This window comes from Tubulanus polymorphus, chromosome 1, assembly GCF_964204645.1.
Source record: "Tubulanus polymorphus chromosome 1, tnTubPoly1.2, whole genome shotgun sequence".
In the NCBI taxonomy this organism is placed as follows: domain Eukaryota; kingdom Metazoa; phylum Nemertea; class Palaeonemertea; order Tubulaniformes; family Tubulanidae; genus Tubulanus; species Tubulanus polymorphus.
The window spans coordinates 16,248,684-16,275,486 of record NC_134025.1 but is presented as its reverse complement, the minus strand read 5'-3'; the positions used below and the strand labels follow the sequence as shown (position 1 = coordinate 16,275,486).

Genomic DNA, 26,803 nt, shown 5'->3' with positions numbered 1-26,803 from the left:
TGGCTTAGGCCTTATCGGTTTAGGTCTATATTGATTATGCTGCTTACATGGGCTGTGAGCCAGTCACTGTTGGCTAATTATCATGCAACCACACGTTACTATTCCATTTTAGCTTGGTAACATGGGAGCTGGTGCAGTCACATCCCATGCGGAAGGGGAGGCACACAAAAAACGTATCGGCGTAACTCTGAAAAATATGAACATTACATCTTTTTTCGACCTGTCCAATCCAAAACCGTCCATGTCTACTAGTGACAATGCATCTCAGGAATCCACTAATTTTACTACTATTGATCAATTGGTTGGAAAGACGGATGTTTTGGAAGCAGAAATATTATGGATTCTGAAAGCAAGTGAATCTCATTACAGTTTTAACAGTTGCTCTAATATAACCCAGACATTCCAGCAAATGTTTCATGACAGTGAGATTGCTAAAAAGTTTTCGTGTGGTGACAACAAGATCGCATATCTCTCGACCTTTGGTCTTGGCCCATACATACAAAATATTCTCTCTGCGAAACTGAAGGAGACAACACATGTTGTTGTCATGTTTGATGAATCCCATAACAGCGCATTGGAAAAAAAAACAGTTAGACATTCATGTCCGATTTTGGGCCATGCAAGAAAATCAAATAGTCACCCGCTATTTGTCATCGTATTTTCTTGGTCACGGTAGAGCAGAGGAGGATCTCAAGCCTTCAATTCTTGAAGTGTTTCATGAACTGGGATGTAATAAAGTCATCCAACTGTCAATGGATGGACCGACCGTCAATCAAAAACTCTTCAGATTAATACAAACCGATGTTAAAAATGAATGTGGAATGTTATTGTTTGATATAGGCATTTTAGCTTGGTAACATGAGAGCTGGTGCAGTCACATCCCATGCGGAAGGGGAGGCACACAAAAAACGTATCGGCGTAACTCTGAAAAATATGAACATTACATCTTTTTTCGACCTGTCCAATCCAAATCCGTCCATGTCTACTAGTGACAATGCATCTCAGGAATCCACTAATTTTACTACTATTGATCAATTGGTTGGAAAGACGGATGATTTGGAAGCAGAAATATTATGGATTCTGAAAGCAAGTGAATCTCATTACAGTTTTAACAGTTGCTCTAATATTACCCAGACATTCCAGCGAATGTTTCATGACAGTGAGATTGCTAAAAAGTTTTCGTGTGGTGACAACAAGATCGCATATCTCTCGACCTTTGGTCTTGGCCCATACATACAAAATATTCTCTCTGCGAAACTGAAGGAGACAACACATGTTGTTGTCAAGTTTGATGAATCCCATAACAGCGCATTGGAAAAAAAACAGTTAGACATTCATGTCCGATTTTGGGCCATGCAAGAAAATCAAATAGTCACCCGCTATTTGTCATCGTATTTTCTTGGTCACGGTAGAGCAGAGGAGGATCTCAAGCCTCCAATTCTTGAAGTGTTTCATGAACTGGGATGTAATAAAGTCATCCAACTGTCAATGGATGGACCGACCGTCAATCAAAAACTCTTCAGATTAATACAAACCGATGTTAAAAATGAATGTGGAATGTTATTGTTTGATATAGGCAGTTGTGGGCTGCACACTATCCACAACGGTGTCAAAAATAGTTCAAAATTTGAGATCAGTGATGTGTTGAAAGGACTCTATTGGATTTTCAAAGATAGCCCTGCACGTAGATCAGATTACACAGTAGCTTCTGGGTCGAAAGTGTTTCCCTTGAAATTCTGCGCTCACCGATGGGTTGAAAATAAGATAGTCGTCACAAGAGCTCTGGAAATATGACAAATATACATTACATCACTAGCACCAGCTGCAGAACCTAAGTCCAATTCATATCTGTCTGTGAAAGCGGCTGTGGCAGATCCATTGATTCGTGCTAAGCTAGCATTTTATCTTGGCGGTAGTTTCGCTGATCGAACCATTTTTGAAAATGTTCCAATCGGACCGCCCGATGGTTCCTTTTCTGGGTGATTATCTTGAAGCGCTAATCAGAGAACTGATGAAAAGGTTCGTCAAACCATTATTGTTGAAATCAGCAAATACAGCCAGAAAATTGGTAGCCTTGGATGTAGAAAAAACAGACAATTTGTGTGATTATAAATCAGTGGACATTGGATTCAGAGCATCTGGGATTGAGAGGAAAGCCCTAAGTGAAAAGAAAGTTAGTGAACGTGATGTTATGGACTATAGAATGAAGTGCCGCGCCACTCTGGTTAGTCTGGTGAAGCATCTCAAAAATAGAACACCAATAACATTTTCCTTTGCAAGACATTTGAGCTCGCTCAATCCAGTAACAATGCTTAAGAAGCCAGAAACTTGCAAAATGAATTTCAAATTAGTCTTAGAAGTTATCATTGAATGTAAGCGTGCAAGCGAAGATGCATGTGACAGGGCAAAGGTCGAATATAACGAGTTCATTGATAATGTTAGTGCATTACATGATTCCGCTGAAAGAGATCTATTCTCCAAGTACGATCCACTTAAGAGTGAAAGTCTGGACAAGTTCTTAATTTCTCGTTTTGAGCAGAACAACTACAGCTTCCTGGTCACTATAGTGAAAATGATACTGATACTATCTCATGGCCAAAGCCAAGTTGAAAGGGGATTTTCTTTCAACAAAGAAATCCTCACTACAAATATGAAAGAAAATACACTTGTAGCTCAGCGGTCAATTGTGGACCATCTACGTGAAATAGGTGGATTAGAAAAGTTTGAAATATCTGTCGCATGCCTCTCACATGTTTCTAATGCACGGACAAAATACCGCAAGTACCTGGATGACCTAAAGAAGTCTAGCCAAACTTCTAGTTCTGCTGAGAAGCGGAAATTGGTTACAGATGAGATATCAGTTGTAAAGCAGAAGAAACGTCATCTTGAATCAAGTAAAGCTACTCTGATAAAATCTGCTGATGAACTCTGCGAAAAGGCTAAAACCAGTAGAGAAATAAAAAAACTGTGACTAGAGTCAAATGCACTCAGAAAATCAGCAAAAGGAAAGGATGCTGAAATAACAGAAGCTCAAAAAAAGATTGAGCAGCTGGAACAGCAACTAAAATCAGATGAACTAGCTTAAGAACTGTTAGTAGTGTTGTACATAGTTGTAAATATTTTGTCTGGTAAGTGTAAATTTACATTTCAAGTCGTAAAACGATCTAAATTCCCAGTTTCAGGAAATTCATGGAATTTTGGGGTTGAAATTCCTCGATTTTCTGGAAAGTCATGGAATTTTATGGTTGTTTGTCAGGAAAAGTCATGGAAAATTGACTAAAAAGGTCATGGAAAGTCATGGAATTTGGTTGATTTTTATGTGCAGGAACCCTGTAATTGCTTGCAGCATGGATCCTGCACTGTCGTTTCCGTCAATTTGGAAAAAAAGAAACATTAAAAAAAAATTTTTTTTCCCTTCATCCGTGCTGAAAATCCGTGAACTTTTAAAAAAATTGAAAAATTTTTTTATTTTTCCCGCCCGCCGTTCTGCGATGACCGCTAAATTAGAGAGAAAGATAAAATTTTATGTTTTTCCATCCTCCCGTCGAGTCTTTTTTCAACGTTCCCGATGTTTGTCATCGAGGTTTCTTTCGGTAAATAGTAGGATTTCGGCAAGCGAAAATGGCGGCGGCAGCTTTCCAACTCATTTGTTGGAAAGGAACCAAAGAGCTTGACAGGTGACTGTCAAGGCTGTCACTTGGTCTCAGGGTGTTTGATGTGGCATCGATGGTGGATACAGATGGCGGAAAGGTGGTGAGAGTGGAGGGAGGCGCCACAGCAGAGTTCGAGTAAGTTCTTGCACCAATATCTCCATTTCTTGTACCTAGCTAAGTAAGTGCTTTTTGCCCTGGACTTAATATCCCTGTCCATTTTCTGAAGAGATATACCTGTGAATCATCTGCAATCATCTGGTTTTGCGCTTCAATTAATCTTTTTTAGAAATATGTCTGATATTGGCAACAACTCTATGAATTCTGGACTGTTTAGTATCACACTACCATGTGTGTATCAATGTGTTGCTTGATTTGTACCATTCATTCATATGGTCCCGCAAAATAAGATTAATCCCAAATGGCTGAATGAAATGAAGTTTGATGTTTGAACCTTTGAAAAGATTCTCAATACTTTCATTTCTTTGCCTCTTTTCAGCTGCAACATACTTTGGCTTGAAATGTGTGCACTGTGGTGGTGACGACTGTGAGGAAGACGATGAAAGATGGAAAGAGGCAGAGGCATTATACAAGACTGTGCGACCAATTTGTATTACGTGCCTTGATGCTGGACTGTGCGTGGTTGGAAGGGCAAAAAATAAGGAAATCAATAAGATTGTGTTCTGTTCTGAAATGAAGAAATATGTGATTTAACAATTTTATATTATTTCTTTTATACCTCCAGCATATCCCATAATAGCAGGCAATAAATGGGAAAATTTTTATTTTTTGTTTGTTTTTCTTTCCTTCACCCTTCCAGATTATGCGATGAAACTCCTGTTTGAAAGGAAGAAATAAAATTATTTTTTTAAATTTTTTTTCCTTTCACCCTTCCACTTTTTACAAGGTCGTTTGGAAAAATTTTTTAAATTATTTTAATTTTTTACCCTTCCATTTCTTGGGTGATAAAATCCGTGCTGCAAGCAATTAAAAAAAGGGCCTTATTGTTGCAGCGGTGCTATCGTGTTTCCATGGACCAAAAGTTGAAGGTTCATTTAATGTTATGTCAGACATGATTGACAAGAGATCCGGACAGATGCATATAGAGACTAACAGTGCTGTACAATCCGTGAAGTACAAATTGCAAGCCAGTGTTAAAACTTCTGTTCAGTATTTCAGAAGAACAGATGGTCTGAATGACCCAATTGATTCAAAACTCTGCAATAACATGAGATCTGCATTTAAAGAATATCGTAGTGTCGTTGATAAACGTTAAGAGGAAAAAGAAAGACAGAAAGAAAAACTGAAACTGAAAGAATCCGAGAGATTGACCAAAAAAAGACAGATAGAACTTTCCTTAAAATCCGTCAAAAAGGCACGCCTTGTTTTTCTTGAGAAATCAAGAAAAAGAAAATCCTCTAAGAAATAACTACTTGTAATACATGTACTTATAATACAACTTAATAAATAGTAAGCATGAATGAGAAATGGAATATGACTTTAAATTCATTTTGATTGTCTCAGATGCCTGGAAATTGAGTCTAAGCAGAACTAAAAACTCTTAAAGCTTCTAACGGCCAAAGTTCGGGTTTTTTCAGCTTTTTTCCTTATGAGCCTCTCACATGTATGAATTCAGTTGTGTTAAATGTGGTGGGATTACACAGCACTAAACTAGTAAACTAAAATTACACAACAAAGAGAATATAAAATAAAAAGTATGCACATTTTTATTTTACAAAATATATGCATCGGTGAGTCAAGGTCGAGTGCACCACTATATCTGGAAGCAAACATATCGAATGGAAGTGAATGGACACGGGTATTAAAGGACTGACAGATAGATTCGTGATCAAGTTGACCACCCCAAATATTTCTTGTAAAACGAGTGGATGAGCTGGGGAGTTCATCCAATTGACTAACGGCTGCATAAAGTCTATCCATAATTTCTCAAATTCTTTGAATGGTGATCAGTAAAAACCACCTTAAATATGAACCTTAAGATCATCTGAGTTTAGCAAGAGGAGTGATTTGCCCTAATTTCTGATGAGGGAGGCTAAAAATCTAGATGAAAGTACATTGAAAATGAACTAGATTTTGACAGGGTTGTTGCACTGTTACGCTCGCCATCTAGCGGGATAGCTGGTGGCACGAAGTCCTCATTGAATTAAATATCATCTTTACGCTTCACTGACTGTTAGTCTCCATTTCAGTGCCATTTTGCCTTTTGTTTTACCTCAAAACTTGTCCAAAATTCATAATACTTTAAGAATTCTCTCACCACCTGGTAGATGTTTACTACCACCAAGAAGCCTTCAAATATAATAGGATTCGATTTACCTAATAATATAATGTTAAGTGACCCCCTTCGGGGAATGGGGTGCGTATATTGAGTATATGTTTTGCTGGCGGGGTGCTTACTGAAAGGGTTAAGAATACAAAAATTGTAGTGTATATACCCCGTGCCAGGTAATAATAGTCATTGGCTGCACTCAATTTAAATTTCTGAAGCTCGGCAAATTTAAAATGTACAATTTTTCTTGTATGAATGTATGATCAGGCAGGCTGTTAATAATCCCTTTCAGTGCTGACTAATTTATACCCTATAGTGCTGGAGATAATTTGAAAATTTCTAAAAATTCCACCCTAGTGTGTTGAATAACGGTAATACCACTATAGTGCGTCTACAAGGTGGTGCGGTGTATGGTTAGTTACCAGTATTTCACTATGTTTAACAGGTGCTGCCTTTTTTCAAGAGAGATAATTACTAATTACATCAAAACACTGCAGTGCGGTGTACTCACAGGGGTTTGGCGATGGGCTTGGATTTTATTTCTGGGTTGTTGATAATCTCGCGAGAATGGCGCTAAATATGAACTGCGAATAAATTCAAAATATCACGGAAATACCTTGTGTTTATATTGTTTATTTATCCGCTATAAAGTTCCGATAAACAATTGGTCGTTAAGGATCATTATCAGACGGTCGTCACGCTACTATATAAAATAACAAGGGATGAAACGCCTTCAGAGTTGTGCCAGCCAGAAAGTTGGGACAGTCACGTGACTTAACGCTTCTTATTTGACTGAACGCGAACCTGAAGCATATAAGATGGAAACTATGATACGAAAAATATTTGAGAATAACTTACATTCAAATGCATTTTTTGACTATGAATTATATATTTCATCATAATTTATTCTTTATAAGTTATTTATTTCATATGAATCATAATCTGACAATTGATATTGGTCTGTGAATATGTTAACTTTTCGTGTTGAAGTTTTAAATGCGATGACGTCATCAGAATGTCACGTGACTGTCCCAACTTTCTGGCTGAAAATTTAAGTACAGCGGAGGCCTGGCGTTTCATCCCTTGTGATTTTATATAGTAAAGCGTGACGACCGTCTAATAATGATTCTTAACGACCAATTGTTTATCGAAACTTTATAGCGGATAAATAAACAATATAAACACAAGGTATTTCCGTGATATTTTGAATTTATTCGCATTTCATATTTAGCGCCATTCTCGCGAGATTATCAACAACCCGGAAATAAAATCCAAGCCCATCGCCAAACCCCTGTAGGTGTTCTAGCAAAATCCATCACCTATTTATACACCGCACTGCTGTGTAGATGCACTGTAAGGGTCGAGTCATGGAAACCTGTTTTGGTGCATGCTTGATTAGCCTTGTTGTGTCATGAAAAGCTTGTCTCATCATATCGTCTTAGAGGAGGCGATAAGTTTTTACTGGAAACTTGCGTCAAAAAGAAGTCATAGGGGTCAAATGGAGGGTATTTTGTCACTTTGTAAAGAAATAACTGGAAAAATTTCCAAGTTTGCAAATCTTCAGAGTGTCTGACAGAAGCATGAGGCATGACCATTATTGCATAGAGTATACATACTATACTTAATAAATAGTTATGATATCATTCTTATCATCATTTAGAAATTAGAATGTTGACAGGTACTAATCATTGGAAACCAACCAGGTTTATTTGATAACACCTACTAATGAATTTAACTCTTATCTTACTCTTTCAGTGGTCATGCTGCAATTTTTGCAGGAGAAATTTTCTGTCTATTACTATTCATACTCGATCTTTCGCTACACATCATATACTTTACTTGGAATGTATTTTGGAAGCTGTCAGAAACAAAATGGCTCAGGTAACTTTTATTTTCCATTATGGGTAACTATTATGAGTAACTGCTTCTGTAGTCTAAGCACCTTTGTGCAGATAGTTGCAACTAGCAATATTCTTGAATTATATAAATTAATGTGTTACCAATATTCAAATGTTTCATGCATATTTAGTCAGGTGCAAATGCTTTCCTTATCAATACCCATTCCTTTATTGTCGAGGTTCCCTATTGTTCCCAATTGCTTATAAGAAACTAGACACCTAATTACTCAAACTACTGAACAGAAATCAACATCCTCTTATATCAATTTCTTAAGCATTGCGAGTATGAACATGACAGATCTGAGCGCTCACTTCCACAGGGACTTGTCACAATTGAAATCAGCTTTAATACACACTAGAAGTTAACTAGAAGTAACTCTACCCATGCTAAGCGTGACCGGAAGTAACGGTCGTCAAACCTTTGAAATGGGCGTCACGTTACATCAGATAACGGGTAGTGTTGCTATGGCCCTATAGAGGGAATATACATCGAGCTTTGTACTTCATGTTACATCTGTTATCACGAGGAGGCCTTGGCAACACACTGAAGCAGTTTGTATATCCTTACAAGCACCAGCTGTGTATGCAGCACATAGGCCTATGTCAGTGCATTTAGACACTGCGCATACCGTAGTAGCGTAGTAGCATCAGTGAAGTATGTCATTCAAATTTCACTGACTTTTTGTAGATTTTCTGTCAGTTGGACCCCCTGGAATTTTTGGGGGTCACAAAGACCCTTAATATTCGGAGACACCTCGAGGAATACTTTATTTCAGCTCATGAGAGGATACTCAGCAATAGAGGATACTAGAGAGGACTGATTGGAAAATGATTTTTTGACCTTTCGTTGACCTTGAGGTATTGACCATCATGATGACCCAAGGACCCCAAAACTTTTCCCAGTGATCAAAAACAGCCCTAGCTTGGATAAAATGGAGAATTATAATCAGTTCCTCTCTGATCTCTTTTTTTTCCTTGGCTAATTACTGTAAAAAGAACAGGCTTGTTTAGTACAACCGCACCCTGGGCGGGGCCTTCTGGGGTCCCCCATCTTACCCCAGACAACAAAATTTTTGAAAAGTATAGCTTTTTAGATAGAATGAGTTGTTCTGAAACAGAAAATATATAGTTTTACTATATCTCTGTTAGTATAAAGCCCTCAGAATTGCTTTATTATCATATACTGAAAGTAGTTAAGAAGAAATCAGAAAAATCTGAGATCTGAAAATTAAAAAAGTCACGTGGAATTAGAAATTTTTATACAAACTAGAAGACTTTCTGCTTCCAACGAGCCTATAACCAAATATCTCACAAAATCAGCGTATATTTACTGGAGATAGCTCAAAATGGAGGTGTACAGATTCTATGGTGGACAGCAAAAATGGCAGATTTTTCACTTCAAACAATGAATTTTATGTGAGATCTTCGAGATAACCCCAACAAACCATACAATTTTTGAAAACTACAGGTCATACCGTTATGCTAATCTCATTTATTTGTAAAATCCACGTGATGGGAGAGCTTTCAAGCTCAAAATCAAACTAATATACGAAAAAGTCACCTTGCACATTACCCTGGCGGCCATTAATCACGTGACGTGCTTAGGTTCTGGCTGAAGATTTCAAGCATGCCTATTGGCTACCAGGTGAAGGGCGACTGTGTAAAGACAGCAAATGCGCTGATTGGTTCACCCGATGATGTGTGAAGAAAATTTAAACAGGAAGCAGGTTGCTGTACATTGATCAGCTAAGTGAGGTGTGATTATAAGGAGAGAAAAATATGTTACATGTGAATGCTATTTCCTAGGGTTTGTATAGTTAAGCTTATCTCTATTATTATAGATCTATTCTACTATTATTATTATGTTGGCCTGAGCGGTTCTCATTTATAAGTTGAAATTCTATGTATTTATTTGTTAGCTTGTCCAGTGACCGCTATGCACCGTGCTTTCGTCGTATAAAGGCCTCAGCCAGCGAATGCAGGGTGTCACTTTATAGGCGTTGCCGGTCGTGGTAGGACTGTACTGAAACTCAATTTGGAATGAATGTAATATGTTGTAAGTAATAACAGGGATGTGATTTTTCCGGCTTAAACCGGATTTCCGGCCTTTGGGACCAAAATAAATATTGACCCCCTGGGATTTGCACAGATCCATTGAGTGGGGGGGGGGGGGGGGGGGTGAGGTACTCTGCTGACTGACGATTGGTACCGGTAAGGCATAAAAGCGTTCAAGACCGGACAATCAGAAGTCTTTTTTTGTGCTGGATGGTTGCGCTGCTGTCAGAATTTGACGACGATCGACGACCCTCCAGCGATTAATAGACAGTGTTCGCTCGCGTAATGCTGAAAAACGGCTTTTATGGCCCGTCACGTGGCGCCACCTACTGTATTTTGATATGATAATGAGCAGGTGATGACGTCACTGTAACGTTTCCGAGCGTCCGCGGAGCGGATTTTTCAGCATTACGCGAGCGTATGCTGAGTAAACTATCGCTCATAAATGAAAACAAAAACAACTTTAGTGAAAATTAATGTTTATTTCTGAATGCGAATTCCTCACTGAACAAATTGATGCGTAATAAAGGTAGATAAACCGATTATTAACGAAATTACGCACTGAAGAAGTCGCACGGAGAGTAGGTGTGACAGACAGTAGAACTACTTTCTGTCACACCTACTCTCCGTGCGACACTTGTCTATTTCCTGGTTAGAATTAGGAACATCGTTTTTATCCGAAATGCTCTAAAATCGCTCTCAATGAAAATTCAAAATTATTCGGGGGGAGGGCCCCAGACCCCCCCTCCCGAGGCTTCGCGCCTACGGCGCTCACTTGATTGCAGCTTCGTTGCAATAAGAGGTGAGTTCTGGATTTTTGATAAAAATGAAATCACATCCCTGTAATAATTTCATAATATTTCTTTGCATTTATCAGCATTTTTGCTGCGCTTATTCAGACTCAATTTCTAGCTATGGAATTCGGGTTTGTTTAGTGTAGTTGCGTTTGATAGCGCATTCTTATGTTTAGATTTATTAGGTAGTTAGGTTTGGTTTTATTATTATTGAGTACATTGTTAGTATTTAGTATTGAGATAGTTGATGTTGTGTTGAATCCATTGTGATCTGTTCCTTTAAAGGATTCATTTGTGCTTTTGTCACACACACTAGAGGCAATGCTATTTCAGTTAAATCATTTCTTCACGGGTTAGCCTCTTTTTCATTTGCCCAGACTCACTCTGAAATTGGTCACTCATATCATTAAAATGGAGTCTGTTTTGATTAATAATGACAAGAAAATTTTAAAAGCCAATTTTTCAGAAAAAGATTGCAATGCTTGGTTGAAAGGTTCTAGCGTGACTTCTATCTTTGGCTCCTTGCGTAAAAGTTCGGCTATAAAGTTTATGAAATCTCTTTCAAAACGCAATCTTTCTCTCGCAATCTTTCTCTTAGACATTCATCCGAAAATTGAGTTACATGCTCGAATCGCTGTAGATTAACTCTGTTGTAGCAATATGTAGGCAATAAAAAACTACTCTGGCCATTCTTAACCACTGGTTAAGAACTTAACATAGCCCCATGGTTCGTTTAACTTTAACCAGTGGTTAAATTTTTTAGCAACCCAATCTAACCAACGGTCAAGAGTTTAACCGTCGGTTAGGGATTTAACCAATGGTTAAGAGTTTAACCAACCTTTGAGCAACTGGCCCCTGTAGGCTAATGGAACTTATACAATTCACGCTTCCAATCTTTCCTTTCGGCATGTGCAATATGCATAGCTTTTAACATCAAACGATTTTGCCTTTCAATTTACCCGATGGCTTGTGGCCACAACAGAGTGCTTAGTCGATGTTCAATACCGTTTATTTGCAAGAACTATTCAAATTCCTTGGAGGCAAACTGTCTACTGTTATCGGTTTTCAGAGCGGAAGCCCAAATATGGCAAATATTTTTTCCAGCTCTTCGATAACCCTCTCGGATGTAATTTCAGTCATTATCGCAACTTCGAAATATCTACTGAAGCAATCTACAACCGCTAGCACGTATTCACCTCCAGGCATCAGACCCAGTAAATCAGCAGCAGTATCTTGTCATGCAGCTGTAGGCAATTCAATTCGTTTTAACGGCTCGGGTGTGATGGCTGGCTCACAAGTTGACACCTCAGACAGAAACGGCACCGCAATTCAGCGTCTCTGTCAAGCCATGTCCACCACACCTTAGACCTCAACCTTTCGTTTTGACCAAGGCTTGGTGTCTCTCGTGGGCCAAATGGACTACTTGTTTACGCAGAGTCTCTGGTATGACAAATCGCCATCCACGCTAAAGCAACTTTCCTACGATGCACAGTTCATTTCTCACTGGTTTGAAATCCGAGGGGCAGCTTCTCCAATCCCCAGATCAAACACAATTTCGAACGTTTTCATCTACAGCAGATTCTTGCTCAATTTCTCTCGAATTTTTAACGCACACGGTGTCGTCTCTTGGGCGATAAAACGCACAAAGTCCTCTGTCTTGCTATCTTCCATTTCGCTAGCTTCGATCTAGCCAGTAACCTGGACAGCGCGTCCGCAGTCGTCTGTTTTCCAAGCATATGTCGAACGGCAAAATCAAATTGTTGTAAACGCAACACCCAACGCTCTATACGGGCAGACAGTTTTTACCTCACCGGGTTCATAAACACCAGAGGCTTGTGATCTGTAGCGATAGTAAATTGAGTCCCGTAAAGGTAGGCATGGAAACGTTCACACGCCCACACAATTCCGAGAGCCTCTTTTTCAGTGTGGGAACATCTGCATTCACAACAAGTCAGGCTGCGACTAGCATAAGCTACTACGCATTTTGTGTTATCTTGGATTTGAACCAATATGGCTCCCAAACTGACCAGGCTAGCGTCCACAATTATTTTGGTGTCAGCGCATCTTTGAAAATAGGCTAAAATATCGGTTTTACTTACATGTCTTTGAGATCATTGAAAGACTTCTTGTTGGTCACGCCACACGAACTTTTCATCCTGACGCATTAAACCTACGTAATGGTTCAATACATGTCGCAAGGTTCGGAATGAAACGGTGGCAAAAGTTCACGAGATCCAAGAAGCCGTTCTTTTTCGGAATAATGACGATGGGGCTTCCTAGGGGGTAGGACCCTCGATTGGTCCAATAAAACAACCAGTTAAATCAACTACAGCAAAACTGGCATTTATTTTCCTTCTACCAATTTGATTACCGTAAAAACCGGCGTATAAGTCGAGTTTTTAATCCTTGATTTTACCACTAAATTATTGACCTCGACCTATACGCCGAGTACAGTTTTCTACTAAGTATTTTCAGGTCACAAGAAATATTGATTCTACCAGACAAAAAAGACAGTGTTCATCTTCTCACTGCTATAACAGTTTGAATAATTATTCATGATAAATAAAGTTATTTAAAGAAAAAAACTTCTTTCATTTTGACACAGTTTCATTTAAAACGATGTATTATATATGCGCGCTCATAGCAGCGCTTAGTACATTAGGCTATGTATAGCGTGTGACTCACACTACTGTCTCACTGTATGGTAGTGTATTATACCCGAGTGTGTGTGTAACAGTCTATTGATTAACACACGGCAGCAATCAGGCTGACGCGCGGCGGCGTGCGTGAAGGCGCACATCGTTATCAAAACAAACTATTCAATATAATGATACAAGTAATTATTCTCCTAAGAGAAGGGACTCGACTTATAAGCCAGATATATGTTAAAATCATGAAATGTAGGTCTAAAAATCGACCTCGACAGATATATGTTAAAATCATGAAATGTAGGTCTAAAAATCGACCTCGACTTATACGCCGCGTAGACTTATACGCCGGTTTTTACGGTACATATTTATCTCTAGCTTGACAGATTAAATCTTTTGACTCAGGCCCTTCTCGACCGCAGCGAAAACATTTACGTTTTAGACCCTTTGCTCGGTATCACGTCTAGGTTTCTCACCTACCTCCGATGTGTTGCCATGCATATGAATCTGATTGACTTTGCCAACAGCTGCTTTCTCTTCCATCTGGCGGGAATGATGGTCCACTGCTTCTAGACTCTTGGCTAATTCGAGCAACTTATTTAACGTTAAGGGGGTTTGCCCTTGACCTCTTTGGAGAGCCCTCCTCCGAGGCACCGTTGAGACACAGCAGTCAATGACTTCACCGCGGATGTGCTAATCGCAGATATAACCAAACTCACAATTCTGGGCCTGTCGCCTCAGTCTCGTTACAAAAGTAACGACAGTTTCATCCTGTTTCTGTATTAGGCTTCTGATCGAAAATGTTGCGGTCATTTTCCCTTCTTTGATCTGTTGTTTCAAGAACCAAGTTATCCTCATCAGCCTCATCATATTCATCCGTTTCATCATCACAATCTTCTTCAACATCTTTGTCATCATAATCACCGATATCTGATTGATTAGAATCATTATCATTTCCGATCAGGAGAGGGTCGAGCCTTTTCTTCTTGGCTGGTGCTGCTTTAGGGAGCTGGTGCTGCTTTTTTTCTGTCACCCTGATATAAGTTACATATTTTATAATAATATATCTACAATTTTATTCCGAGGGTTCATAATATTTCATATCTGTTACTACATGAAGTGCTTGATAATAATGATAATATTAATAATGTGATATAACTTATGAATATAGTATCAATATGTGCTTTAATCGTAATCAACATGTCAGACTACTCAATATGTATACCGTATTTTCCGTCCAATAAGCCGACTCGGCCAATAAGCCGAGGGCAGTTTTTTAGCCTTAAATACATGGATTTCATAAAGCTTCGCCCAATAAGCCGAGGCCCTTCATCAGAGATTTTAATTCACTGATTTGTCAATTAGTTCGTCTTAATTGACTGACTGAGAGTGCTGTGTATACTATCATCGCCTGACTGTGCTATATATAGACTCACTCAGCTGATTACTATACACACAGCCATACATGCAGTATGCGGCTCACTGCTGATTTGCATATATACTAATGTATGAACTGACACGTGGTAGTACGATGAACTCGCGCGTTATATAAATGTATACCATTGCCGCTGTGCGGTGATGGAACAATCAAAGTAAAAATAAAATAGTTCAAAATAGATTATAATTGGTAGTAAATAATGACCTCAAATAAATATCGACCACTTTTCTTGATTTTGACGATCATTGAGAGCATTAGACTGGCATAGATCAGGAAGTGATTTTTTATGTCAGATCGTATCCGCCCAATAAGCCGATCACGATATTTTGGGTAAAAATCTGAGGCTAGAAAATCGGCTTATTGGCCTGAAAATACGGTACATATTAATTAGCTCTAGTCAGTGCTCATCAATAATTAATTTGTGTCTCTCAAACATGTCACTAGGTGTTAGTTCGTGAGTTCTCATGTCTATAACTAGTCTGACACCTAGTTCTCACATCATACTCACGATTCTGTATATAAAGACCTTGTAAAGTTACGATAATCGTACAATATAAGATTTAACTGCCTTATTGTTCCTGATGGATGGAATCCTGTACCGCTGGTATAAATGCTAGATTCATCAATAATATCTTTCAATTCGTCATCATTATTCCGAAAAATTTTGACTTCATTTTTCCTTTTTGTCTGCACCTAGACTTGTCAACCATGTTGGATCTTCAATAGTGTGTTTTATCCTACAATACTGTGTTTTATGATACTATCAATCTTCTCCCCTCCCTCTTCCCCATCTAACTCATCTACATCAATACCCCCATTGCCAGAATATAGTAAATCACTAAGGTGCGGATAAAAATAATATAACATTTATTTATGGATATGAATTCTACACTATAAGTCAGGCATTAGAAACAAATATCAAAGAAGAGAAAAAGTATTACAATATTTCGCTGTAAACTATGTTTTTGGTTTGTTTTTCCGGGGTGAGTACTGTAACACGATCATGGGTATTGAATTGGTTTCATTTTCCATTCCGAACAATTGAAAACGATTTTTAACATGACTTCTAAATACCCAACTACATCGTGTGACCGTCAATGAATGACGCTCTTACCTTTCAATCCGACAACAATGACAAATCAGGCTCTTAAATCTCGGTTATTCTTAGAAGAATGGATCGGCACGCTTATCTTTAAGGAAGTGGCGCTGTGGTGAGCTCGAATACATATTAGATTCCCCAGGCAGAGGCGAATTGAGGTCACCTGCCTCTCTGTAGAAAACCAAGCAACAGCCGATGCTCACATCGCAGTAATCTCTACTACTAGATTCCCCGCGAGGTCACCCGCGTCCCTGTAGGCAGAGAGTTGAATGAGGTCATCGGCGTCTCTGTAGTCAAGCAGGCTATACAAAAACCGAGCAACAGCTGATGCTCAAATGTTAGTTTTGATCATCGCGCGTAGTGACGTCACGCGGATTGTCCAAACTTAAATGGTCGAAAAGTAAACTTAAACTTTATCGTATCGGCACGAAATCGATTCTAAAACACAGATCAGACCATCCTCTTTCAATCCATACCATTCAACGGGTAATCGAAGCCACACGAACGGAGATTACGCATTACAAAGTTAAGACGCCTAGCCGCTTATAGTATAGATAGTGGTTCATATTAGGCCCCATCCTCCCTCGGCAGGGATTCGAAGCTGATGGCTTCGCTACACTCAGCCACGGCACGAACCCCTGCCACACCAGACCGGGTGCACAGGTACATGCACAGCTTTGCCACACGAAAACTTGCGGCACCAATGACAACCTGGGCATGCAGCTGCACACTCGGTCTAGTGTGGCAGGGTTTCGTACCGTGGCAATCTCGATGCCATCAGGTTCAAATCTTTGCCGGGGGAGGATGATTAGGCCCTCGTACTATTACCGCACAGTCATGGCCATAGTTTTTATTTTAAAAGTGCATCATGACTGAACCAAAATGGAGGTTAGTGCTGCGGAATTTGAGAGAAACGTAAATCATCAAATCTCTAAAAGAACTTGTTCAGTTGTTGCGGTTCTTCAAACTGGTAACCGCCTACTTCAGTAGAAAGATGAAGGTCCCAAATGTACTGGTATAGGCAGAGTCTACGGTATCTTGTAGAGTTGGAAGATATATGTGGTAAACCTTTAACGTACTTGGGGGGTATTTTCTTTGAAATTATGATATTTGAACTGAGTGTGCTTTCAGGACCTAATGGTCCTCTTGCCTTATCCCATTAGCTCTCTCAAATCAGTGTTATTTTGTAGTAAATAGTCAAGGCTTTCATATGATGTAAGATGTGATGAGGTGGGCCAACTAAATCGTATCCTTTTGGCCCCCCGAAATTCATCCCAACTTACTTGGATTTGAAGTGAGTGCTCGGATGTGTCATGTTCAAACTCGAAATACTCCAGAAATTAAAATAGGAGGATGTTGATCTCTGTTTGGTATTTCGGGGACTTAAGTGTGTAGTTTATCATCAGCTATTGGGTTCGAATCCCAATATAACCATTTTCTTGTAGCATACGAAAAACGTGCCAGGCGGATTCGGGTGGCTTGAGTGCTAATGGGTTATTATATAACGCACACTTCAAGCCCATAGGACTTTTCTTTGTTTTGAAAATTGAGAAAAAACATGTTAGATGCTTGTAAACTGGAATCTGGATTCGTGTTTGGAATTTCAGGGTGGAATTTTGTCTGGTGACTCTTTTCCTCATGGATTTCTTGTTGCTTGTAATTGGTGAGACTTTAATTTTGGTAAGTATTGTGAAGCGCAGCGATTATTTCTTAGATCTGCGCTATATAAGAAAATATATTATTATTATTATTATTATTAAGTAACAATACAGCTATACACACATAATTTCTCAAATGAGAAATGAGATAATTTGATTTAAAAGCAAAATTTCTGAATTGAATAGCGGAATTAAAAACAGCCATCATCAGAAGTAGTGAAACCTGAAATCCTTGACCTGATAAAAGCTGTTAGGGAACACCTGAATCTTCAGATGTGGGAATTCACTTAGTTCACAAAATAGTTCACCAATAAGTTTGAATCACCATCTCATGATTTGATATATCTCAAAACGTAGTGGAATGTCATGGCTATTTCAACTGATGCAACAAATATCGTACAAAATGAATGTAAATAATCTCTCTTTGTGAAGCAACCTTGATCCTTTGTACAAATAGCAAGTTGTGTCACAGGTTTTAAGGAGTACTTATTATGTATCTCTGTGTAGTGTAGTATCTCACAGTTGCAATTTTCGGGATGGATCCAGCTACAACCACCCTTTGTATGGTTGAGAGATATTCCATATTTTCCGGTTTATCAGTTGAGTTTTTGAGACAAAAAATCATATCCAAAAAATGTAAGTTGATTTATATACCGGGCCCGGTATGCATAAAACTTCCTTAACCAAAAATAAAAATCTTGCAAAGATGCATATGGTGAAAGGGACACCTTGAAACTTTATAAAGAATGAGAAAAAAGATAATGCCAGTGATGCTTTGTTGATTGGAAGGAAATATGACCTCTTTATGAACAGAGTTCTAGGAGATATTAGTGGTCAATCAGGGATGGGAATATCCCGTGTTTTTGGCCGAAAAAATTATAAGTTTTCCAATTCATTCAAATCTGATGAATAATTTGTATACTTCAGAATCTATATATGCCATTCCGAAGCCTCCGTGCTTTTCTGATGATTTGCAGATCACGCAGTATTAGCCATATATGTGATGTAGCTCTTGATGTTATTTTGAAAGTCGGGAAGGTAAGTTTATTTTTTTAAATTGCTTATTCCTTGAACCATGAGAACTAATTATGAAGGTTTGGTGGATATCTGCGAAGATGCTCATGTAATGAGTAAACGTGAAGACGGATATTACTTTGTAGGTTAGACAAAAACATCCTTGCTTCTTAAAGCCAGCCAGGTCATTAATCCCTTTGGCTCTGCCAGATTTTACCCTAAGTGGTAGGTATTTTGCAGAAATTTCATTTAACAAATATACTATGTTCAAAGCATTACACTTTAATATCTATGAGTGCTACAGCTAACCTCTCTTTGAAAAATGTGTAGTTTATTGTCAATACTTTACTTTGGTGGTAAAATACATGCATAATTGACATAATTAATAATGCGAATTTTCTTATCACAATTTATTGTAAAGGATAATTTTTATAGCCCGAGATGTTGTAATGGGTCCAAAAATCAAATTTTTGCTAACAAATGAGGTTATAACTTTGACACGAAGTCGTGCAATCTACTATGTTTATGTGCAAAATGTAGCTTCATCATGCGGCTAAGATCTGTTGGAAATGGAATTTTGAATATCGCGTTCATTTAAGAGAAATCGACAAATTTGTGGTGATTTTTAAAGAAATTTCAAGGAGCATTTTGTTTCATAAAATGGCTAGAAGGCCGATGAACAACGTTACATTGAAGTAAAATAGTAGTGCGGATTTCATTATTGAAAAACATCAATTTTCCAAATAGTCCAAAAATGATGTAAAAGTATAGAGGGGAGGGGGGGGGGGGTTGATCTCACTCAACTGGTTCGGCGCGGTTGGTTATCAAGTGAATCGTAAAAGCGTTCAGTGCCTTTTTTATTTATCGTTGCGAATCGCATTTCAATGCATATTCATTGCAACACTGATTCTGTATAAACACTGTATCTACTACGTTGAATGTGTATGTATTTTATCGATCGGTTGCAAACACGCACGCACGGCAGCAGTAGTAATGTAAATAGGCCTACTTACTGTTGCCGCGCATGTGTGGTAAACGCCTTCAGATATTATGAGCTCGAAGCTCCTTAAGTTAATCGCACGTATGAGGCAAATTCAAATTTTCTATATTTCTCCATACCGTCCTTCTCAAAAAGTGTAGTTTACATCCGGGACACATGGGCATTGCCTAAATCGCGGCAACGAAAATGACGGTCACTGACAGACTTTCGTCGAAACTTGCGGGCCGCGTTGCGCGGGTAGTTTAAATACGTGAATGAAGGATAACAAAATGATTTTGTGTAATTTTCAGAATATTTACAAAGAATATTCACAAAATATTGTCGAAAAATGTTATTTTTAGTTCGTATTCCTCCGTAGAAACCGATTGGAATACTGGATTCGAATCCCACAAAAAGCACAGTTCCTTAGCAATGGGTCGAATTTTTTAGAATAACAAGCGCGCTGGTTTCACAGCATCACTAAGGGTAGAGTCCAGGAGAATAATGCGCGCGTGCGGTCCGCGTGTTACAAAATGACCGTCCTGCTCCACACAAGTACTGAATAATTAACTCAAAATTTTGCCAATCCTTATGGGGAATAATGTCATGCGTTTTTTAACATATTGTATCTTAATGTGTTTTTTACTCCTGTTTTTCAAACGTTATTCCCCTTTTCCGTTTCGAGTAAAATTCGTATACGCTATAATCAGTATTTAAAATACCGTTGTTCCATTAATTCCGTACCCATGCAACCCGGTATACTTAAGAACAAATCTTTAAGTGTAAGTTTCTGTATCTTAAGTACTTATAAAACTATTGAAGCCATGAGATCTAATGTAGAAATCTGACGTTTTTTAACTACAGAAAAATATATTTTCGTGTAATCGATAAAACAATAGGCGCTCAATATGTAATCAACATTCTCAAACTCCCACGTTGTTTTTTCGCAGAAAATGATTCAATACACTAGGGTGGAATTTTTCAGAATTTTCAAATTATCTTCAGCACAATAGGGTATTAATTAGCCAGCACTGAAAGGGTTAAAGCAGGGGTATTGTAAAACTGTGAGGCGCTTTTTTAATTACTTGGATTTTGGGAGGAAATCTTCGGTGGGGTATGGGAAAAAAAAAACTTTTTATCTATTCTGAGGTGGTGTACACTTTTATGTGGGTGGAAGAGAAAAAAAACTTATCTCTTTTTTAAACTATTTCTTTAGGCAGAATTCAAAGGAATCCACAAAAAATTAAAAAATGACATTTTCCAGTTAAGAATTCCATAGTAATTGAGCTGTTTTATGAATTGCTTGGATTTCAGATCGATAGCCGAGAATCCAGTCATGTAAGAATTCCAGTTTCATCTCAAGTATATAGGATAGCTAATGGCTCTCTATTAATCTACAGCGTCAAGTAAAACCGTGTAATTAAATGGAGATGTATCGCAACTGCTCTGTGTCACTCAGACTATTACGGACTGGAACTTACGCCATTTCACTAGACAGTTTATAAATCCACAAAGAATAGGATTAAATTGACACACTGATGAGATTTCAAGCTTCACATTTATTTTAGTTGCGTCAAGTTCTTAAATAACAATACATTATTCACAAACAGGCCAAGTTTCAGTGCCATGTGGCAGCCTATGACGGCACGATTTAATTGTGGGCTCGAGTCCTTGCACAGTCAGCATAACCGATAGAAAACCTTTTTGCAATACGTGTGTAAGATGCTTGTAATTTGTTAAATTTTTTCGCACTGGGATAGAAAATACTCGCAGGGAACGCATAAGAAAATGAGATAAAAGATTTTTATTTCTTATTTTTCTTATTTCCATTTTTTGTTAGGGTGGGTAGCAGACATGAAAATAAAAAATATTCTCGGGAATACCTGGAATTCTCGGCGGCGGATCCGAAATGCAAGTAATTAGAAAGAGGCGCCTTAGGGAATATCTAAGTCGGGTCATGCGGAATTAGTGAATAACGTGACGAAACACCCATGCGATGTATATTATATACCTCATCATTGCGTTTTGAAAGAAAGTAGTACGACCACAATGCTTTGTGTTGTGTTCGATGCTTTGGCTAAAACATCGACTGGTGTCTCGCTTAACGACCGGTTGATGGTTGGACCTCGTGTGGAACAGGATTTATTGAAAATTATTTTGTGTTCCCGGATTCATTCTGTGGCGTTTACCCCTGACTTAGCAAAATTGTGCCATTAAGTATGTCTCAACAAAAGTGATCGAGACTTCCACAGGTTCGTTTGGCAGGGGAATAAGTCGGAATCTGTGGTACATTATTGTATGACACATCGTGTTACATTTGGGATAGCATCGCCGTGTATCACGCCACCTGTGTTTTGTAACAGCTGGCCCATGATGAGGCCCGGGCATTTTCTAAAGCTACCGATAGAAATCACTATCAATGACTTTCCTAAAGAATCACTCTCAATGACTTTCAATGACTTCTCAAGTCATTGAGAGTAATTTCTATGTAGATGACTGCACTACCCGAGAAAGATCTGCGTGATATGCTATAAATCTATTAGCGGATTTAGTTTCTTTGTTGAAATCAGCGGGTTTCGATTTGAGAAAGATTGTTTCCAATTCTCCTGAAGTGTTGAAATTGGTACCTGTGCACAAGTATGAAATTCAGGGTAGTCTCAATATTAAGTTTGATTCATTTCATCTGAAGACTTATGGAATTAACTGTAAATATCTGTCCATTTAAACAGGATTGTGTTGTAACTAAACAAGTTATGCTGTTTGATTGCTTACTAATTGGGGTTGGGACAATTGTATTCCTGACTTTATTTTCGAACAATGGATTAAATGGCAGAATGATATGCGTATAGTAAATGGATTCAAATATAATCGCTGTGTAATGTTTAGTAGTGATCTCAATTCATGTGCACTTCGTGGATTTTCTGATGTATCCGAGCAAGGATATGCTGCGGTGGTGTACTTATAAGGTGTGTAAGTGTTGAGCAAATACCATCAAAGTTTCAATAAATTATTTACCCATTTTTAGCTAGCTCTCAAGGAACGAGAGAGCTATTACGAGCGTGTCGGGATCGTGTTTGTGTATGTTTACCATGAACAAAAGCACACCATTCTTACAGTCATTGAATTAACGAATGATCTGATAAATGGGGTTAAATACATTGCAAAAAATAGATCCGGTCACTTTGTGTTCAATATTATTTCGTTATTAGGTTGTATTGGGTTGAATGTTGATAGAAGTTGATCGCAATAATATTAAAAAGATTTTTGAATAATATTTTATTACGAATTTGTTTGGATAAATTTATTTTACAAAGTGAATTAATATGCAGATGACGACATCTAGACTACATTAGATTTGAAAGGTCGGCGGATAATGTTCTTGAAAGCCTTTAATTTTTACAGAAAGACTGAAATTATCGCTGAGTTGTATGGCAGTTTGGCGTACCCTTATTCATGTACTGCAGACATATTGCGCATCTAGCCATGTCAGTGTATACTATGGGAAACTAGCGCACGCTGGCAGATCACTATTGTTTTAAGCTGCACACGCTACTGTGACAGCACGCGCGTTTTTCATACAGTGAAATAAGTTTTTAGCCCACTTGGGACTTAAGTCCCAGCGGCTATTGCGTTCACTGTGTCCATCGTCCGTTCATCCGTTATTGCGGGTTTTAAGTTTTTTATATATATTTTAAGTCACGTATCACTGCAAATATGAAGCATATGTTGCTACAGTGTAGTGATATCAGGGAATCTGGCAAGCGATCTCAAAATGGTCAGTTTTCAATAATTGACTTATAGAAACGATGTGTTTTGTGAGTAGCTGTTATGGTAGGAGTTACTATCACAAAGTCACTGTTTACAGGCAGGTGGTTTTACAGTCAAATCCGGGTCATAATACCTCCGCCCAAAATACCCTCATAAGTTTCCAAAATACCTCCAGGTCCTAGATCTAATGGGTTTATGCCTGAAGGACAAAATTAGGAACCTATATGTCGTGCCTTGGCTGACAGGCGACTGGCAACGATCTAGACTAACTACAGCGAATGTTTCAAACACATTATTTATTATGTATTCATGGTTTGCTACAAAGAATAAACAAACAAACATTACAGCAACAATAATTATGCTCATTTTACATCATGTATAATCTAATTAATATTCTACAATCATCTCATTGTTTGTTCAAATTGGGGGTCGATTTGTAAATTTCCCAGCCATAACCAATTGCAAGTGAACATTATCATTAATTGTTATTCAATTATTATTCAGTATAGGTTTATATATACTGTAATACATTATATATAATCCTATACATGTTTAATAGTCAATATTGGTGGTACTTATACATCTAAATAATAGAATTATAGTATTTTTGGTTTACCTTGGTCAGCGATATGAGGTTGGCATTGAGCCAATTCATGTGAAATCGCGGTACGTTTTTTTATGTGAGCATTTGTTTCATTGGTTCTCGGCTTAAACGACGTATAATTGATGCGATTGAAGACATGGCGAACCTCCGTCGATGTACATGGTCAACTGAGTTAAAATTCTACGAAAAACTGTTTTGGCGGGAAAATTCTTAGCTCTGGCGTATAAATGACCTCGATTGGGGTGCGTCGTCTCGAATGGGATTGGCTGTTTTTGGGATATACGGGGAATTCCGGCGCTACTAAAATAATCATGGGAAAGCCATATGGCTTAAGTTTCATTGGACTAGGTGCCGTATACGTGCAAATTTTAAATGCTCATTGCTGGTGAGAATGTAATTATTTCACACATCCGCCATAGGTATTGTTTCATTTTAATACCCGGTGATTGTTTTGATTGACATTGAAGTGTAGGCGAACATTCACTTACACCTCCACCTCCACCTGTGCGCGCTACACTCACAAGCTCGTACAGTACACTAAAGGTGATGCTGTAACGCCTGCGCGTTTGACATGAAAATAGGCTGCATAATCGTAGCAGAAGATGAGCGCTGTGTTTTCTGTTTGATAGAATTTGTAATAAATTGTAATTTCTTGTGACCTGAAAATATAAAGCAGCAAACTAAAAGTATAGGTCGGGGTCTGAATATTGTAGTCGTACATTCCAGGATTTAAAACGATCTAATAACCGATTTCTTCTTCTATTTTAACTTCCGCAGCCAACATTGGAAGAGGTTTCCATGACCCAATATTCAGCCACCCTCTGATATGTGACATCATATGAATTTTTAGGCAATCCCATATTAATGGTCTGTTTGCCGTAACCCGACCGACCCGACTTCAAAGGTACCGAGTGAAAACTTTTTTTCTGGGATTCATTGAAATAAATTTTATTTTTCATAAAAACGGCCGACCGACCCACTGCCTACTACGTATGAGCTACGTATTATATATGTTCGAATTCAAGTGTGCATCGTGTGAAAACATGCCTTGTCAATGTGGCCTAATTTAAGTTTTCCAGGAAACTGGCAGTGTTCCAATAAGCTGCCATTTATTCTCATAGTGACTATGTCAAAGCTGGTAACGTAAAACCGCGCACATATTCAATGTACTGTTTATTTTCAACACAGAGATGACACTCTGGACGAAGTTATAATTTTAAAATAATTCTTGAAATCTACGCTATTAGACAAATTTCCCGTGCACAACGTAGATGATTTTTGCGATATTGTTTCCATGTAAAAAGGTGATAAATTTGTTTTTTTGCCCAACAATTAAGCAAAAAAAACCTACCGACTCATCCTGAAAAGTTGAGTCGGTGTTACCGCAAACAGACAATTATTTTGGGATGGCCTTATTTGAATATTTTTTTCATATTGTGAAACATATTTTTTTTGAAAATATAAAATAATTTCCCTGCCACGCCTACCTGTACCCTACAAACTTTTGGACGTGGACCGTAACCAAATGTATATCTTTGGTCTAATTTGACTACAAAATAATTCTTTAAGAAAGATTAAATACAATATACTTGTGGAACTTTGAAGTCACGAATTAAAAAGATTTTTCAAGCAATGCCCTTACTCCCAACAACCTCTAGCTTTCAAGGTAAACCACACTTTGCCCATGGGCAATTTTTTTAGCATTGGTTGACGTCTATGACGTCATGCCAATGCTAGTAAAATGGATCAAAAATAGTAGTACGAAAAAATAGCGCCGACTCTTCTCATTTTCATAGTAACTTCAAATTGTCACTCCGTTCACGTAAAACATTAGAAACAGCTGAAAATGACTAAAAAAATTGTTTCAATTATTCCCCACAACATAGCGTCGCAAGATTTCTGATTTACTGGTCCAAAAAGTTGTTCGATCGCATTTTTCTCGTTCATTACCTGGTAGATGAGAGCGGGTTAAACAATCGCGTAGCAATATGTCCGCATTGACATTGGCAGTAAAGAATGGGGAACAGCCTCTTCTGAATAGAAAAACATGGGATTATTTGGGATTAATTCTCAGCGTCAGAATACGTATTTCTAGGGCAGTGGAACGGCAGCCTACTCGTGACTGAAACCCGTATGTGATCGTGCGGGAATGCCTTTACTAAAGTTAAAACCATTTCATGATGACACGAAACATCGAACGGTAAACGGTAGGCTACCACCATGATACGATATCACCAATAAAGATACCGTATTTTCCGGTGTATAAGTCGAGTTTTTGAGACCAAAAATCATGTCCAAAAAACGTAGGTCGACTTATACACCGGCTACACTTTCGATATCGTTTAAACTGACAATGTTTAGAGTTCAAGGTCGCCATGATGAAATGGAATGTTAATTTATGTAAGGCTACACTCATATACCAATTAGAATTTAGGATGTTGATAAAAATAGTTTCTTATAGTTTGGAAATGTTTCAAAATTAACTAATGTTAAAAATCAAAAGAGAAAGAAAACCCGCGTATATTCATTGTACAGTGTTTATATAAGCCGCGATGCTGTGGCAGCGTGCCAATAATTAATACACAGTGAGTCTAATACTAGACTACACGCACGCGGCATTCACAAGGCTGTAAATAAGCAGCCGGTCACGGACATTGGCCGGCTCAAAACGCTACGATGTCCGTTGCAAAATCACTCCTGCCTGTCACACTGACCGGCACGAAAATTTTCATGGTTCTAATAGTTTTAGCTTTTTTGAACCGATATGAAAATAAATAGCGCCGTTTCCTATCACCGATCAATTAATTCCGATGTTTATTGCGATAAATCGCGCCAGTTGTCTTCTGATCAATTCCGTTGCTTATTGCGGTGAAATCGCGCTACCGTATTTTCCGGCCAATAAGTCGAG

The 26,803-nt window shown here is 38.3% G+C and overlaps 1 protein-coding gene across 13 annotated transcripts in view; it reads left to right on the top strand.

Moving 5' to 3' along the window:
- Positions 1-26,803, top strand: part of LOC141915498 (uncharacterized) — a 473,311-nt gene that overhangs the window by 40,952 nt on the left and 405,556 nt on the right. For 12 of the 13 annotated variants that reach the window (XR_012620964.1, XR_012620965.1, XM_074807054.1 and 9 more), the window contains exons 5-7: positions 7,696-7,821; positions 17,480-17,552; positions 18,458-18,568. Coding sequence is in view for 11 of the 13 variants with exons in the window: in XM_074807054.1 (XP_074663155.1) it covers positions 7,696-7,821; positions 17,480-17,552; positions 18,458-18,568 (310 nt within the window). In the remaining 2 variants the exon portion in view is untranslated. The remainder of the gene's footprint in view (positions 1-7,695; positions 7,822-17,479; positions 17,553-18,457; positions 18,569-26,803) is intronic. The other variant, XM_074807058.1, reaches the window with a different exon arrangement.